This window comes from Cebus imitator, unplaced genomic scaffold (genome assembly GCF_001604975.1).
Source record: "Cebus imitator isolate Cc_AM_T3 unplaced genomic scaffold, Cebus_imitator-1.0 Scaffold51, whole genome shotgun sequence".
NCBI classification, from domain to species: Eukaryota; Metazoa; Chordata; class Mammalia; order Primates; family Cebidae; genus Cebus; species Cebus imitator.
Genome location: NW_016107366.1, coordinates 10,749,448 through 10,764,953, shown reverse-complemented (window position 1 = coordinate 10,764,953; position 15,506 = coordinate 10,749,448). Strand labels below are relative to the sequence as shown.

The following is a 15,506-nucleotide window of genomic DNA, read 5'->3' as shown; positions in this document are numbered from 1 at the left end:
GCCCTGGGCACTGAACACAGTGGGGTTTCCTGACTCCATGAACTCCCAGCCAGAATTCCATAAAGTAAAATTGCAGAGGCAGGCCCCACATGCTGCCACAGCCCGGCCGCATTCCCGTAGCCCGTGTCATCCTGATGCTAAGCCTTTACTCATGCGGCTCCCTCTGCCTGCTGCCCCCACCCCCAGCTGACATCCTGCCCATCTCTCAGGCCCCAGCTCAGAAGCCAACTCTCACTGAAGACTTCCAGGACACGCTTATTAGAAATGCACTCTTCACTAACAGTGCAACCAGGCTCTTTCTCTGCAAGTTGGGCTGTGTCACAACAGTAGCCCCTCATTTCATCTTCCACAATGCGGTTTTTGTTACCCCTTTCACAGATACGAAAACTAAGTTCATAGATCTTAGGCAACTGACATTGCCATAGCTAGAGACCAAAAGCTAGAATCCTTACGCAGGCTGTTGGGCACCAAACCTGTGCCCTTCATACTCCACCGTTCCTGAGCTTCACGGTGCCCATGGAAGCAGAGAGAACCAGGGAAGTTCATGCTTACCTCCCTGATTCTGTCCATAAACACCAGTTCCTATTCCTTAGCCAGAGGGTCCTAGAGGTAACAGGACAGAGTGAGTGACCACCAAGGTTTTCCCAGCATATTGCAATTTACAAGGCTCTTTGATGTCTGTGATCTCCTTTTCATCTTTCCTTGAGCCCCATGAATGAGCTCCATGAATGATTTCTTTAAAGGGCCCATGTCTGTAATCCCAGCACTTTGGGAGGCCGAGGCAGGTAGATCACCTAAGTCAGGAATTCAAGACCAGCCTGGCCAACATGGTGAAACCCCATCTCTACTGAAAATACAAAAATTATCCCCAGGCGTGGTGGCGCATGCCTGTAATCCCAGCTACTAGGGAGGCTGAGTCAGGAGAATCACTTGAACCCAGGAGGCAGAGGTTACAGTAAGCTGAGATCATGCCACTGCACTCCAGCCTCAGTGACAAGAGCAAAACTCCATCTCAAAAAATAATAATAATAATAATAAAAGAAAAACAATTAAAGACTTCACTATGTCCCTGAGAGAACTCAACATATTCACCCTGCCCCCTAGCCCTCACTCCAGCTCCCTCATCCCTCCTACCCCCAAGCCAGAAACCTGGGCGTGATCCCCAGCTCCTTTCTCTCCTGCACCCCTCCAGCCAATACAGCAGGGTCAAAGAGGCTGCCCTCTAGATGTTTTTCAAACCGTGTTCCTCACCATTATTGCTGCTCCTCTAGTTCAAGCCTCGTTGTCTCACCATATTCTGTGTGGCCCATTTCATTAGCTATTTAATGGGCCACATGGCACATGCCTGTCCTTGCCGACCACCACGCCTTTGTGTGTACCATTCCCCCCACCACGCGTGCCTTTCCCACCCTTTCCTCTCTACATGTCAAGGCTCTCGGTTTCCTCCTCCCACCCAGAGGTCACCTGATCTGTTCCCCTGGCCATAATTCCTGACAACTGTCCCCCACAGTCTTCCACCAAGAGCCTGCGGACCACTATTGGCGAAGCCTTTGAGCGGCTGCACCGGCTGCTTCGAGAGCGGCAGAAGGCCATGCTGGAGGAGCTGGAGGCGGACACGGCCCGCACGCTGACCGACATCGAGCAGAAAGTCCAGCGCTACAGCCAGCAGCTGCGCAAGGTGCAGGAGGGAGCCCAGATCCTGCAGGAGCGGCTGGCCGAAACCGACCGGCACACCTTCCTGGCTGGGGTGGCCTCATTGTCCGAGCGGTAAGTGCCACCTGCCAGGGGCCCTCCCCAGCTGGATGTCCCTTCCCTGACCCATGCTGGGCAGTGGGAGTGGAGGCAGATGGCATCCTTAGCAGAGAATTCTTTCACTCAAATCTTCGTCAAACATTTATGGGGCATCTGCTATGGGTGGGAACATGAAGCCAATGAGGCTTGAACTAGAGGAGAAGCAGCGTGTTTGAAAAACATCTAGACCTTTGACCCTGCTCCAATGGCTATAGGGGTGCAGGAGAGAAAGGAGCTGGGGATAAAGACTTCGCGTATTTATATCACTATATTTGCAATACATTCTGTGTACATTATAGATACTAGATAACATTTAGTAGTGTTTACAATCATATATTCTAAATATATATTATTTTATTTATGATAATGTTGGCATTACATGTTATTATATAAAGGCTTTATATTACTGTAACTCTCTCAGTCCCTTTGAAAGTAGTTACCACTGTCACCATCATTTCATGCATGTAGAAACTGAGGCTCAGAAAAGCTACATCCGTTGGCCAAGGTCCCCCCATGTGGTAAGTGGTGGAGCCAGGATTCAAGCCTGGATCTCTGTGACCCCAAAGCCCCCCTTAGTAGTAACAACACTTAGTCATTGGTTTGCTGGTGATCAAGGCTGATCGCTAACATCATGACTTTGGCGTTGGTCAGGAGCCAGGCACTGTGCTGAGCATCTGTATGTGTTACGCCATGTCATTCTTACAAAAGGCCTAAAAGGCTGATGCTAGCGTAGCACCCATTTTAAAGATGAGAAGACCAAGGGAATGGTTAGAGAGGCCAGAAGCAGCACAAGCAGGCACTTAAATCTGAGTCCCACAGACTTCTCGTCCATGACCACATCCTATGTGAGCTGCCGTGAAGGTGGCTGCGGGGCCCCTGGCATTGGGGCAGGAATCCAGTCCCTGGTGCAGCCCCCTCTACTGCTCTCCTTCCAGGCTCAAGGGAAAAATCCATGAGACCAACCTCACATATGAAGATTTCCCGACTTCCAAGTACACAGGCCCCCTGCAGTTCACCATCTGGAAGTCCCTGTTCCAGGACATCCACCCAGGTAAGGTGTGGGTTATCATGGGCCAGAGCTAAGTGAGGCACGGCCCAGCCCAGCCAGCCCGGTGTCCTAAACACAGCATGGGGCAGTGGGGAGGAAGGAGCAGAGGGCCTTGCTGAGCACCTCATGTGTTCCAGGGCCCGTCCTGGGCACCTGCACAATCACTCAGCTCGGTGAACCCTCACAAAACCCCATGAGATGGCTGGGCACAGTGGCTCACACCTGTAATCCCAGCACTTTGGGAGGCCGAGGTGGGTGGATCACAAGGTTAGGAGTTTGAGACCAGCCTGGCCAACATGGTGAAACCCCATCTCTACTAAAAATATAAAAATCAGCCGGGCATTCTGGTGGGCACCTGTAATCCCAGCTACTTGGGAGGCTAGGGCAGGAGAATTGCTTAAGCCTGGGAGGCAGAGGTTGCAATGAGCCAAGATCTAGCCACTGCACTCCAGCCTGGGTAACAGAGGAAGACTCCATCTTGGAAATAAAAGAAAGAAAAAATCCATGAGATATGTTTCATTAGCAAACCCATTCTCCAGATGAAATGACTGAGGCCTGGGCACTTCATAGACTCCTTCTATACAAAGGGTATATAACAGTTTACACTAGGAACTGTTCTAGGTGCTGGAGAAACCACAGTGAGCAAAACAGGCAAAAATCCCTGCCCTCGTGCATCTTACATCCTAGGGTGTGAGAGAGAAAGTAGACAAAAGTAAATCAGAAAAATAAGGAGCATATTAAGTACTGACAAATAATAAGGATAGGGGTTTGGGGAGGGTGAAACAGGATGGAGATTTTAGACAGGGTGTCCAGGAAGCAGCCCGCGCTGAGAAGGAGGCATTAGAGTCAAGGGCTGAAGGAGAGTGAGCCACGTAGGTGTCTGGAGGAAGAGTGTTCTTGGCATGGGAACAGCAAGTGCAAAGGCCCTGAGGCAGGAGCACATCTCACTCTCACCAGTCTCCTTGCTGTTTCCGAGGCAGGAAGAGCAAGGAGGCTAATGTGGCTGGAGGGAGATGAGTGAGAAGGAGAGTGAGGGTGAAGAGGTAGAGAAGGTAGCAGTGGCCAGATCACGACGGTCTGTAGGCCATTGTGAGAACTTTGGATTTTATGCTGAGTGAGATGAGAGCCAATGGAGGGCTTGCAGCAGTGAAGTGACGTGAGCTGGCTTAAGGTTTTTTGTTTTTTGGTTTTTTTGAGACAGAGTCTTGCTCTTGTCGCCCAGGCTGGAGTGCAATGGCACGATCCTGGCTCACTGCAACCTCCACCTCCTGGTTCAAGTGATTCTCCTGCCTCAGCCTCCTGAGTAGCTGGGATTACAGGCACCCGCCACCTTGCCCAGCTGATTTTGGTATTTCTAGTAGAGATGGGGCTTCTCCATGTTGGCCAGGTTGGTCTCGAACTCCTGACCTCAGGTGATTTGCCTGCCTTGGCCTCCCAAAGTGCTGGGTTTACAGGTAAGAGCCACTGCGCCCGGCCTGGTTTAGGTTTTTTAAGGATCCCTCTGGCTAGTGGGTTGAGAACAGACTGAAGAGGGTGAAGGATGGGGAATGGGAAACACGTTAGAAGATCACTGCATAACCCAGCCAAGAGGTGAGGGGGGTATGGAGCAGGATGGTGGTAGTGAACGGGGTGGGAAGGGGTCAGATTTAGGACATATTTTGTAGGGACAGCCAACAGGATTTGCTAGCAGATTAGCAAATCCAGACATGAAAGAAAGAAGACAAGGGAGATAGCAATGATTTCGGCCCAAGTGACTACAAGGATGAAGTTGTAAGTCTGTAAGGTCTGTGATGCCGACTAGATCTCTCAGCACTGATGTTGAAAAGGAACTAGGGGTGACAAGCCTGCAATACAAGGGGAAGGTCAGCACCAGCATCATTAGCATATGGACAGCATTTAATGAGCCTGGACAAGATCACCTAGGAAGTGGGGGTAGACAGGAAAGCAGAGGGTTGCTGTAACATCAGGAGCCCCGGGACACTCCTAGAAGTCAGGGACAGGAGGGGGACCCAGCCAAGGATACCAAGAATGAGCAGTTGGCGGGATAGGAGGACAACCTGAGTATGTCCTGGAAGCCTAGAGGAAGCGTTTCCACGAGAGAGTGGCTCACAGTGACAAAGGCTGCTGAGCCAAGCATCGGAGAACCCAGAACGGACTATCCTCCAGGTTTAGCAACAGGAAAGTCACTGCTGGCCTTGATGAGAGCTGTTTGGGTGGAGCAATAGAGGCCAAAGCCTAGTTGGAGCTGGTCCGGGAGAGGTGGAGACAATGCTTTAAAGGAATTTTACTGAGGCAAGGGAGAGAGAATGTGGCAGTGCTGCTTTTGGTGATGGAAGAAATACAGCATATCTGTGAAATGATTGGAAAGATCCAGTAGAGGGGACAGAATTACGGATGCAGGAGAGGGAGTTGTGGGAGTGACAGCCTCACTGCCTCCCAGCCTTGACTGTGGTCTGCTGCACGCTGGGAGCCTAGACAGTTCATCTCCAGGAACCCAGAGAAAGTAGAGTAAGTGGGCACCAAAGCCAGTGGGGCACTGGTGGGCGCTTGAGGGATTCTCTTCTGGCTTCATCTTTCTCAGTGAAGTAGGAAGCCAGATCATCAGCTGAGATGGGAGCAGGGGATGGGAGGTTTGCAGAGAGACAAGGTCTGAAACAGGTTTCTAGTGGACTTATCAGGTGTTGAGACTGGGAAATCAGTGCCTTCCCAAAATCACAGATCCCTCAAGGGCAGATTCAAACCAACTGGCAGCAGAGAACCCTGTGTGTTCCTGAGCCAGGCACAATGTCCTTTAGAGAAGAGACCTGGATAGAGAAGGGAACTTTCCCTAAGAAGTGGCCACTAGACCGGGCACGGTGGCTCACACCTGTAATTCCAGCACTTTGGGAGGCCAAGGCAGGTGGATGATGACATCAGGAGATCAAGACCATCCTAGTGAACAGGGTAAAACCCTGTCTCTACTAAAAATACAAAAAAATTAGCCAGGCGTGGTGGCATGCACCTGTAGTCCCAGCTTCTCAGGAGGTTGAGGCAGGAGAATCACTTGAACCCGGGAGGCAGAGGTTGCAGTGAGCCAAGATCGAACCACTGCACTACAGCCTGGGTGACAGAGCGAGACTCTGTCTCAAACAGACAACAATGAAAAAAGAAGTGGGCACTGTTATTATCCTCATTTTTTCAGATGAAGAAACGGAGGCACTGAGCTGTTAGGAATTTGTCCATGGTCACGACCTGGAAATGGTACAGCCAGGACTTAAATCCCAATGTCGGGCCCCAGAGCCTGTGCCCTTCCTTACCTACCAAGCTCACTGGACATTCTCCAACCTCACACACACCAGGAAGGAGGCTGGGGAGACCGTGGCTCAGGGAGGCTCACTGACTCCCTCAGTCACACAGGGGTCAGAGTTCCTTCCATCTGGCTGGATTCATTCTTCTGTTCCACAAACATCAAAAGTCCCTCAAGGCACATTCAAGAGTCAGGGGAGGCCAGGCTCAGTGGCTCACGCCTATAATCCCAGCACTTTGGGAGGCTGAGGCAGGTCAATCACTTGAGGTCAGGAGTTTGAGCCAGCCTGGCCAACATGGTGAAATCCTGTTTCTACTAAAAATACAAAAATTAGCTGGGCATGGCGGCGTGCACCTGTAGTCCCAGTTACTCAGGAGGCTGAGGTGGGAGAATTGCTTGAACCCAGGAGGTGGAGGCTGCAGTGAGCCAAAATCACACCACTGCACTCCAGCCTAGGCAACAGAGAGAGACCCCATCTCAAAAAAAAAAAAAAAAAAAAAAAAAAAAAAAAAAAAAATTACGTATTTTAAAAAGATCTAAAGATGGTACCATGTAGCTGAGCAAGATATGGAAGAGAGAATGAGAAGCTGGCAGGGCTCAGATCCTATAGTGCCTTGAATGCCAGGCTGAAGTGCCCGGACTGCCTCTCCAAGCTGGGACAGACGTGGAGCAGGTGGCAGCTGAGGCTAGAAGGCTCCCCAGGCTCCCTGCTCCAGTGCTCTCCTGGGTCAGTGACTGGGGAGGGAATCAAAGCTCTGAATGCACTTTTGCCTCCTGGAACTTATTCCCAGCCTCCCAAAGTGCTGGGATTACAGGCGTGAGCCACCACACCCAGCCCATCTTTAGATCTTAAATGAGCCATATTCTCCCTCGTCTACATGTTTGCACATGCCGTTCCCTTTGGCTGGAGCCCTCTACACAATCCTTAGTCTTTGATGACCAACTCTTGCTCTCCTTGGCATCTTAATTTAGAAACACTTCCTCCGAGAAGCCTTCCTGGATTTCTTAAGGCAGCCTGGGCTTACCTGGTCTCAATGTTTTGTCGTTGTCTGTGTGGCTGTCTCACTCTAAGTAGACTGTGAACTCTGAGGGTCAGGGGCTAGGTCTGATTCACTCCCAGCAGCCAGCACAGCAAATGCCAATGAATGGGTCCTAGTCCCAGTTCTGTTTCTAGAATAGTGCCTCGCATAAAGTAGGTGCTTAGTAAATATTTGTTCACTGAAGAAACTTGCCACACAGCCTTGGACAAGTCACTGCCTCCTCGGAGCTTCGGTTTCCTCCTCTGTAAAATAGGGATGCTTGCATTCCCTTCTCAACTCCCTCACAAGTCAGCAAAGTGATGTGGAACTGGCCATCACCCCAGTGCAGGGCTTCTCAGCCTCAGCCCAACTGACACTGGAGGCTGGACCATTCCTTGTTGCAGGGCCCCGCCCTGCGCTCTGCAGGATGTTAAGCAGCGTCCCTGGCCTCTATCCACTAGATGCCAGTAGCCACCCCACTCAGTTCTAACAACCAAAAATGTCTCCGGACTTTGCCAAATGTCTCTGAGAAGCAAAACTGGCCCAGCTGAGAACCACTGGCCCAGAGAAAGCTGCCTGCCGGAGAGGGGCTGAGGGAAGGGCAGCCTATGCTCCAACATCCTGCCCAGAGCAGAGGCCCCTGGGGAGTTCAGAGAGCAGCAGCCTAGTTGGCTGGGCCCCTTCCTTTGTCTGTGGGGCCTGTGAAGTCACTCTGGCTCCTCTGCCAGCACCAAAGCCCTTTATGTCCAGATGGGAGGGGTGCCCCCAGGGACCTAGCCCACTGATTCTAGCAGTTTCCTGCCTGCTCCTCCCCTCCAGCAGAGGCTTCCTATTGGGTCACCTGAGAACCCCATCCAGCACCTGTCACTCCCCTGCTCTGGTACTTCCACTGTCCCCGCCTCCCACCCCTGTCCCACCCCCAGCCTAACATTAGGAAGCCCTCCTCCAACTGTCACCTTCCTACCCACCTGGTCTAAATCTCCCAGCTCCCAGGCACAAACTGCCTCCCCAGCCAGGCCAGCCAAGCCCATTGTCCCAAGGACACCAGACACTGCCCGCCTTGCTCCTTCCTCCTCCCCATCCTGGGCTGCTCTCTGCCCTCCTCATGCTTATCTGAATCTAGTCATTTTGAGTCCTAGCACATACCCTGCCTAGCTGTGTGACCCAGGGCAATGCACTCCTCTTTGAGCCCCAGTTTCCACATCTGAAAAACAAGGATAGTTGCATTTCTCTCCCAGGGCAGATATGCAGATTAAGTTATTTGTTTGTAACACTTAGTAAGTACTTGATTCCTGTCTGTTTATTGTTATTATGATCATGAATCCACATGGTTCCCCAGTCTTGCTGAACGGGCTTTCTAGGACCATATACTGGAAAGAACATGGTGTGAAAAGATCTCAGCCAAGTTCTAACTCTGCTTCCTCCCCAGGTGGCAGCTTGAGCAAGTCACTTACCTGAGTCATCCCCTGGGAGCCTCAGTCTCCTCTTCTGAAAAATGGCTAGAACACCACGAGAGTCCCAGGGGCATATTTGTGTCCCTGGGACTGTCCATGGTGTTCCCATAAGCTTGTGAGTGTGAGAATGTTTTTGCAAATGCCTGCGCTGTACATCTGAGGGACTGAGGAACCTGGTTTTTTAAAGGCCCTGCCAGAGGAAAACGCTGACAGCCTTTCATGTTCTGTCAGGCCTCTGCATGCTCCAAGCCTCTGTTCCTGAGAACAAAGAAACACAAGCCACTCACTGCCAAGCAGCTGTGCTGGGCTGTGCCCCAGGAGGGCTTTCTCCACTGCCTGGGCAGAATGTGATTGCTCGGTGGTGGCCGGGAAACATCTCCTGGGACCTCCACGGCCCATGATCCTTCCTGAATGCCTTTGACCTCAAGGTCTCAGAGAGGCGTAAATGAATGGAGAACACACCTGGAGACCAGACGGGCTGCCTCAGTGTCTGGCTTTTTGTTTTTATAAATCTTGGGGTCCCAGGACTTAGAAATGACCTCTGACCTGTAGAACAGTGAGCCCCCAGGGACTGTGCTTGTTTTGCTGGGCCTGTCACCTCCTGGGGATAAGGGACAGATGGAGGGACTGACTTCTTAGAGGTCTGAAGGTTGTTACTTCTGTTAGCCCTAGCCTCAAGGAGGGAGCCCCAGGAGCCAAGACCCTGTGTCAATGATGCGTGCAAGGGGTTGGAGGTGGCCCCAGCCGGGGTGCCAGGCCCTGCCCTAGTCTTACCCCTTAGGGTATAAAAGCCTCCTAAGAGTCAGGCCACACCCTCTGCCTAAGAGAGCGGCAGGCCCTCGCCCAGGCCGGCCCCCAGTGAGTGACAGGCCCAGTGAGCGGCAGACCCTGGCCCAGGCAGGTCCAGTGAGCGGCAGGCCCAGTGAGCGGCAGGCCCGGTGAGCGGCAGGCCCAGTGAGCGGAAGACCCTGGCCCAGGCAGGCCCAGTGAGTGGCAGGCCCAGTGAGCGGCAGGCCCAGTGAGCGACAGGCCCAGTGAGTGGCAGGCCCAGTACTCATCCTGTCCCCTGGACTTCAAGCCATGCAGGGCCACTCGCCACAGCTGGCACTCAGGGTGTCAGGATTTCCTCCAATCTGCAGGCTCATCTTTGTCTACTGGTCTCAGACACACTGAGAGCCCCCTTGTCTCCCTCCTACGGTGCCCTCCCACTCATCAGTGGCACTGCAGGTGGCCCACATTGCCCTACATAAGCTACAAGTCTGAGGCCGAGACCTCATGCCTGCTGAGGGCACCCCCACCCACACCCGTCCTTCTGCCCTGAGCCTTGGTTGCTGCCTGTTGCTGGTCTCGAATCACCCAGGTACCCAGGGAACCAGAGTGCCTAGGTCCCCCAGTACTCTGAACTGCTGCTGTTCACACCTGGGCACTGTGCCCCATCGGTCTTCCGCCCCTCCACTGTCACACCTGAGTGTGATCCACATCCCACTGTCGTAGGGGTGGGCCACCTACGTCTGATTAGGTTCCTTTTCTCACCCTAGCTCTTCCCCTACCACACGCTCCTCCTACTGTTCCCTCCCCCCTAACCTCCCAACCCCACTGTGGGAATTCCCCACATTCCACGGAGCAGGGGCCCCCTGGTTCTGACAAGCTGCCTGTGCCCAGTCAGACCACAGGGTAAAACGTCTAGCCACCAACTCAATGTCAGTCCTCTCTTGGCTCCTTCTCTTCTATGTCCCTGGACGGAGGATTGTGTTTCCATTGACCCCTCTATTCACCGGGCTAATTACTTCCACACAGCCCTCTAAGTCCAAAGGACAGAAATGAAGAGGGTAACATGCAAAACTAAACTGACTCCTGACAAAGATCATGGAAGGAGCTTGACACAGTTCAGCGGTCCAGGGTATATGAACAGAGGCACAGTTCAGGGACTGGCTGGGGCTCCCTTTTGGAGACAGCCCCCATCATTGAGGCATCTTATTTCTGTGCATAAACCCAGCCAACAGAGGCAACTGAAGTAGGGGGAATGCTCCAGCCGAGCATAACCATGTCCCCACTTCGCCAGTAAAGAGCTAGAGAGCTGGATGTCCAAGTCCTTCACCCCAAGGAACGGAGGCAAAATTCCTTCTTCCCACGTTTCCTCACCTCTGTCTTGCTCTGGCCTGGAAGTGTCATTCAGGCTAAGGAAAGCCAATCCCAGGTTCCTCCTTCTCCTCTGGCTGGTTATCAGCTCCCTCAGGGAGGAGAGAGTAAACAGGCCTTAACAAGAGTTCATGAGATTTTTAGAGTCAGACCTGCTAAGCTGGTGTGGCCAGCCCAGAGCCAGGCAATGCAGCCCATGCCACCTGCCCAACACAAACAGGGTCAATTTAATTTGGTGAGTCTTTCCGGAAACGTGTCACATGCCAGGCTTTAGGCTGGGCTCTGGACACACAAGGGAGAACCCAGTTAGACAGTACACAGTCCTTGTCCTCTTGGTACAAATGGAAATAGGGCAAAATGTGATCACAGAAGATAATATCCCACGCCAGTAGCAGGGCACAAATAAAGCTAAGGAATTTCAGGCCAGGTGCAGTGGCTCACACCTATAATCCCAGCACTGTGAGAGGTTGAGGCAGCAGGCCCACTTGAGGCCAGAAGTTCGAGACCAGACTGGCCAACATAGTGAAACCTCATCTCTACAAAAACTTTAAAAATTAGCTGCACATAGTGATGCATGCTTGTAGTCTCAGCTACTCAAGAGGCTGAGGCAGCAGGATCACTTGAGCCTAGGAATTGGAGACTGCGATGAGCTATGATGACACTACTGCACTCCAGCCTGGGACAGAGTGAGGCCCTGTCTCTATTTAAAAAAAAAAAAAAAAAGAAGAAGAAGATGAAGAAGGCATAGGGGCTCACACCTGTAATCCCAGCAGTTTGGGAGGCTGAGGTAGGTGGAACACCTGAGGTCAAGAGTTCAAGACCAGCCTGGCCAACATGGTGAAACCCTGTCTCTACTATAAGTACAAAAAATTAGCTGGGCATGATAGCAGGCACCTGTAATCCCAGCTACTCGAGAGGCTGAGGCATGAGAATCGCTTGAACCTGGGAGGTGGAGGTTGCAGTGAGCCGAGATTGGGTACCAACCAGAACTCTGCCCTCAGGAAGGAGCTGCATGGCAGGTCCACGGCCTTCTCCCCACTCATCTTCTCTCCCTCCTCCACCCCACACAGTGCCAGCTGCCCTGACCCTGGACCCAGGCACGGCCCACCAGCGCCTGATCCTGTCGGATGACTGCACCATTGTGGCTTACGGCAACCTGCACCCACAGCCGCTGCAGGACTCCCCAAAGCGCTTCGATGTGGAGGTGTCGGTGCTGGGTTCCGAAGCCTTCAGTAGTGGTGTCCACTACTGGGAGGTGGTGGTGGCGGAGAAGACCCAGTGGGTGATCGGGCTGGCGCACGAAGCCGCGAGCCGCAAGGGCAGCATCCAGATCCAGCCCAGCCGCGGCTTCTACTGCATCGTGATGCACGACGGCAACCAGTACAGCGCGTGCACCGAGCCCTGGACGCGGCTCAACGTCCGGGACAAGCTTGACAAGGTAGGCGTCTTCCTGGACTACGACCAAGGCTTGCTCATCTTCTACAATGCTGACGACATGTCCTGGCTCTACACCTTCCGCGAGAAGTTTCCTGGCAAGCTCTGCTCCTACTTCAGCCCTGGCCAGAGCCACGCCAACGGCAAGAACGTTCAGCCGCTGCGGATCAACACTGTCCGCATCTAGTCCAGGCGGAAGGAGACCACAGCCTCCTGGGGCCACTGCCACCTGCAAGAGCCCTGCCCAGGAGACAGAAGACCTGGACTCCGGGCCCACCGTGGCCACTGGAGACCTCAGGCCAGTTGTTTACCCGTCAGCCTCCACTTCTCTGTCTGTAAAATGGAGGTTGCATTCCCTACTTCCTAAACCCTTTTCCAACATCGGTGTTCTGTAGCTCTGACCTTGATGGGGATGCAGCTTTGATCCAAGGATGTGACATGGCTTCTCCTCAGGGCAACCCCTGCCCAACCCTCATCCCTACCCTCTCAGCGGCAGGGGACTACCTTCCAGTGTCTCCCTCCTGCCCAGCCCTGGCCTCAGGAAGTGTCAGAGTATGGCCAGTACTCTGCTGGCCGCCCTAAAGACACACAGCACCCTCTTATGCCCCATGGCCTAAGACTTGCCCCTGACCAAGCCAGTAATGGGTCATTTACCCTCGACGCCAGTCCACAGTGGACACAGGTGGTACCTGGCCCTAGGGTTATCTGAGAACCAGCCTCTCGTGCCACCCCCATCAGGAACTATATGGTTCCTACTTTTCCCACTGATCTGCTGGGCAGTGATGATGCTGTGGCCTGTGGAAGGCACCTGGTAGTTGAGACCACACACTACAGTCATGTGCCATGACCTTCCTGCCCACAGGCCTAAGGACAGGGTGAGGGTATACCCAAAGCTGATGCAGAGCCCATTAGCCTAAAAGCAACTGTAGTTCAAGCTGGACAATCGAGGTCCCCAGCAGCTCTGAACAACAGTCCAGCCAACCCTCTTCAGCCAGGCTTCTGTGACTTGCTAGGGTGCAGGAGGCTTCCGGGAGCAGTTGTTGTAATTAGGACCCGAGCACTGGGAGGGGCTGTTGGCTGGGACCCCTCGTCAGATTTGGCATCTATCTCAGTTAGGGTCCTGCTGCAGAAAACAAGAGCCACTGTAGCTGGTTTAATTAGACGAGGATTTATTACCTGGCCCTTGGTGGCTTGCAAAAATTGTTGGAAGAGCTGGAGAAGCAGACTCTGCTGAATTTCCAGGAACAACTCCCAGTGCCAGATTCATCATGTCTACTGTGACCAGGAAAGCTGCCCCCAGCTGCAGGAAGTCACTGCACCAGAAAGCTGCTGACTGCAGGACTAGTGTCTCTCTGCCGGGGTCTGTGCCAGCCAAAGGATGTCCTGAGGCCTGCCTCTCTCCCACTTCACTCAGTTCCCAAATCTAAATTTTTACAAGAGATTCTGTTTGGGGGAACTGAAGTCAGGTCCAGAACCTTGGCTGCAAGGGAGTCTGGGAAATTCATTTTCCTCTTTCCAACTTCAGGCATACAAAAAAGGCACACACACTAGAAGGAAGTTAGCGGGGGTTGAGCAAGCCCCACCTGCATTTTTTTGCCACAGCATCCAATCGTGAAGAACTCGGGAGAGGGTGGAGTCTGCATCTAGGCTTGTCCTTCCCATGGGCTCTATCCCCGCTGAGAGGCAGGAACCAGAGGAGTGGGCTGCAAGACTGAGCCGCAATGCTTCCCTGGCCTTGACTTTTCTTTCTAGTCCTGGGGCCTAGATTCTGCACTTGGGGGTCTCTGAACACACCATCCCAAGGTAGCAAGAAGAGCTGAACATAGGGGGCTCTTACAATGGCTGCCCCCTTGGGGCCTCCCTTGGGCAAGAGGAGTTGTCAGCGCCCTACCCCACCCCTTCAACTACCAGAATCTGGGCCACCCCAGCAGTATTTTTATTTAAAATGTTACACATTTTATGCGTTATGATGAATTTGTATTAAAGTTACAGATGTCAGTAGCCAGTTCCTTTCATTTTGAGGAACACACAGGCCCACCCAGCTCCATCCCAGACAGTGCACACAAATGAGCATAGCTATTCCACAAAGCAGCCCGGCTGGGTAAATGGTATCATGTTCATTTTGCAGAGGAGGAAAAATGAGGTTCAGAGAGACGCCGTGATTTGCCTGGAGTCCCATATCTCACACTGACAAGTGCCACACCACAAACCTGTCGAAAAACTTACCAGCCAGGAAAGGCTGTTAGTCCCTACCTGGAGGAGAGGTGAGGTGGTGGCAGTCTTGGGAGCAGGCAGGGAGAAGCCCATGGGGCAGTGGCAGAAGCCCGGTCTCGGGAACCACACAGACCTGGACTCAAATCCAGGCTCCATCACTGTGTGACTTTAGAAAAATAACGACCCTCTCTGGGCCTCAGTTTTCCCAAATGGAAGACGAGGATAATAACGCCGATTTCATGTTATTTATCGGTGAGCTGTAAAGTGCAGTGCGCTTGAGGCCCTACCTATCCCCCCAGCTACCTTTCAGAGTCAGTGCCTGGAGCTGTGTGGGATTCCTGAACCTCTAGGCTGGCTCTGACCTAAGAAGTCCGTCTTCCTCCTTGTAGCCTGTGACAGGTATGGGACCACCTAGGCCAGGACAGTCCTGAGGTCCATCCCACCTCTGAATGACAGGGAAGCATACTGGCTGGGAGTTAGGACAGGCTCTGCATGTAGACACACAGGCTGTGCACACTTAAGTGGAAAAGACTGTCGACTAAAGGAAAAATACCAAGCTTTTAAATAATTAAAGTTCATTTTACTTAGAAGTCTTACTGAGCACTACAGACAGGCCTAGAGCCCAGCAGTGTCCCTTTAGAGAGGTTCTATCAGTTGGCCCCAGGACAGTATTTTAGCCCACTGCTTATATACAGGTGGTGGGGGTTTAGTACATGCAAAATCACATCAGACTTGCTCAGAAGTAACATTAAAGTGGAATCATGTCAACATTTCCATGTAAGAGTGCGCTGGGGTTATAGATTACAGAGGCATAATCACAAACGCCATCAGATGCTATCTTCTGTACAGGACAAGGCAATGACTAGGTTCATTTTTCTTTTTTTATTTCTTGTTTTGTTTCATTTTTGAGACGGAGTTTTGCTCTTGTTGCCCAGGCTGGAGTGCGATGGCACAATCTCAGCTCACTGCAACCTCTACCTCCCGGTTTCAAGCGATTCTCCTGCCTCAGCTTCCCAAGTAGCTGGGATTACAGGCATCCGGCACCATGCCCAGCTAATTTTTTTTTATTTTTATTTTTGTAGAGACAGGATTTCACCATGTTGGCCAGGCTGGTCTTGAAC

The 15,506-nt window shown here is 52.5% G+C and overlaps 1 protein-coding gene across 1 annotated transcript in view; it reads left to right on the top strand.

Annotated features, from left to right (window-relative positions):
* Positions 1-14,172, top strand: part of TRIM62 (tripartite motif containing 62) — a 34,916-nt gene extending 20,744 nt beyond the window's left edge. Inside the window, exons 3-5 of the mRNA XM_017527977.2 lie at positions 1,511-1,767; positions 2,727-2,842; positions 11,808-14,172. Coding sequence (XP_017383466.1) covers positions 1,511-1,767; positions 2,727-2,842; positions 11,808-12,358 — 924 coding nt within the window. The 3' untranslated portion in view covers positions 12,359-14,172. The remainder of the gene's footprint in view (positions 1-1,510; positions 1,768-2,726; positions 2,843-11,807) is intronic.
* Positions 14,173-15,506: the final 1,334 nt, after the last annotated feature.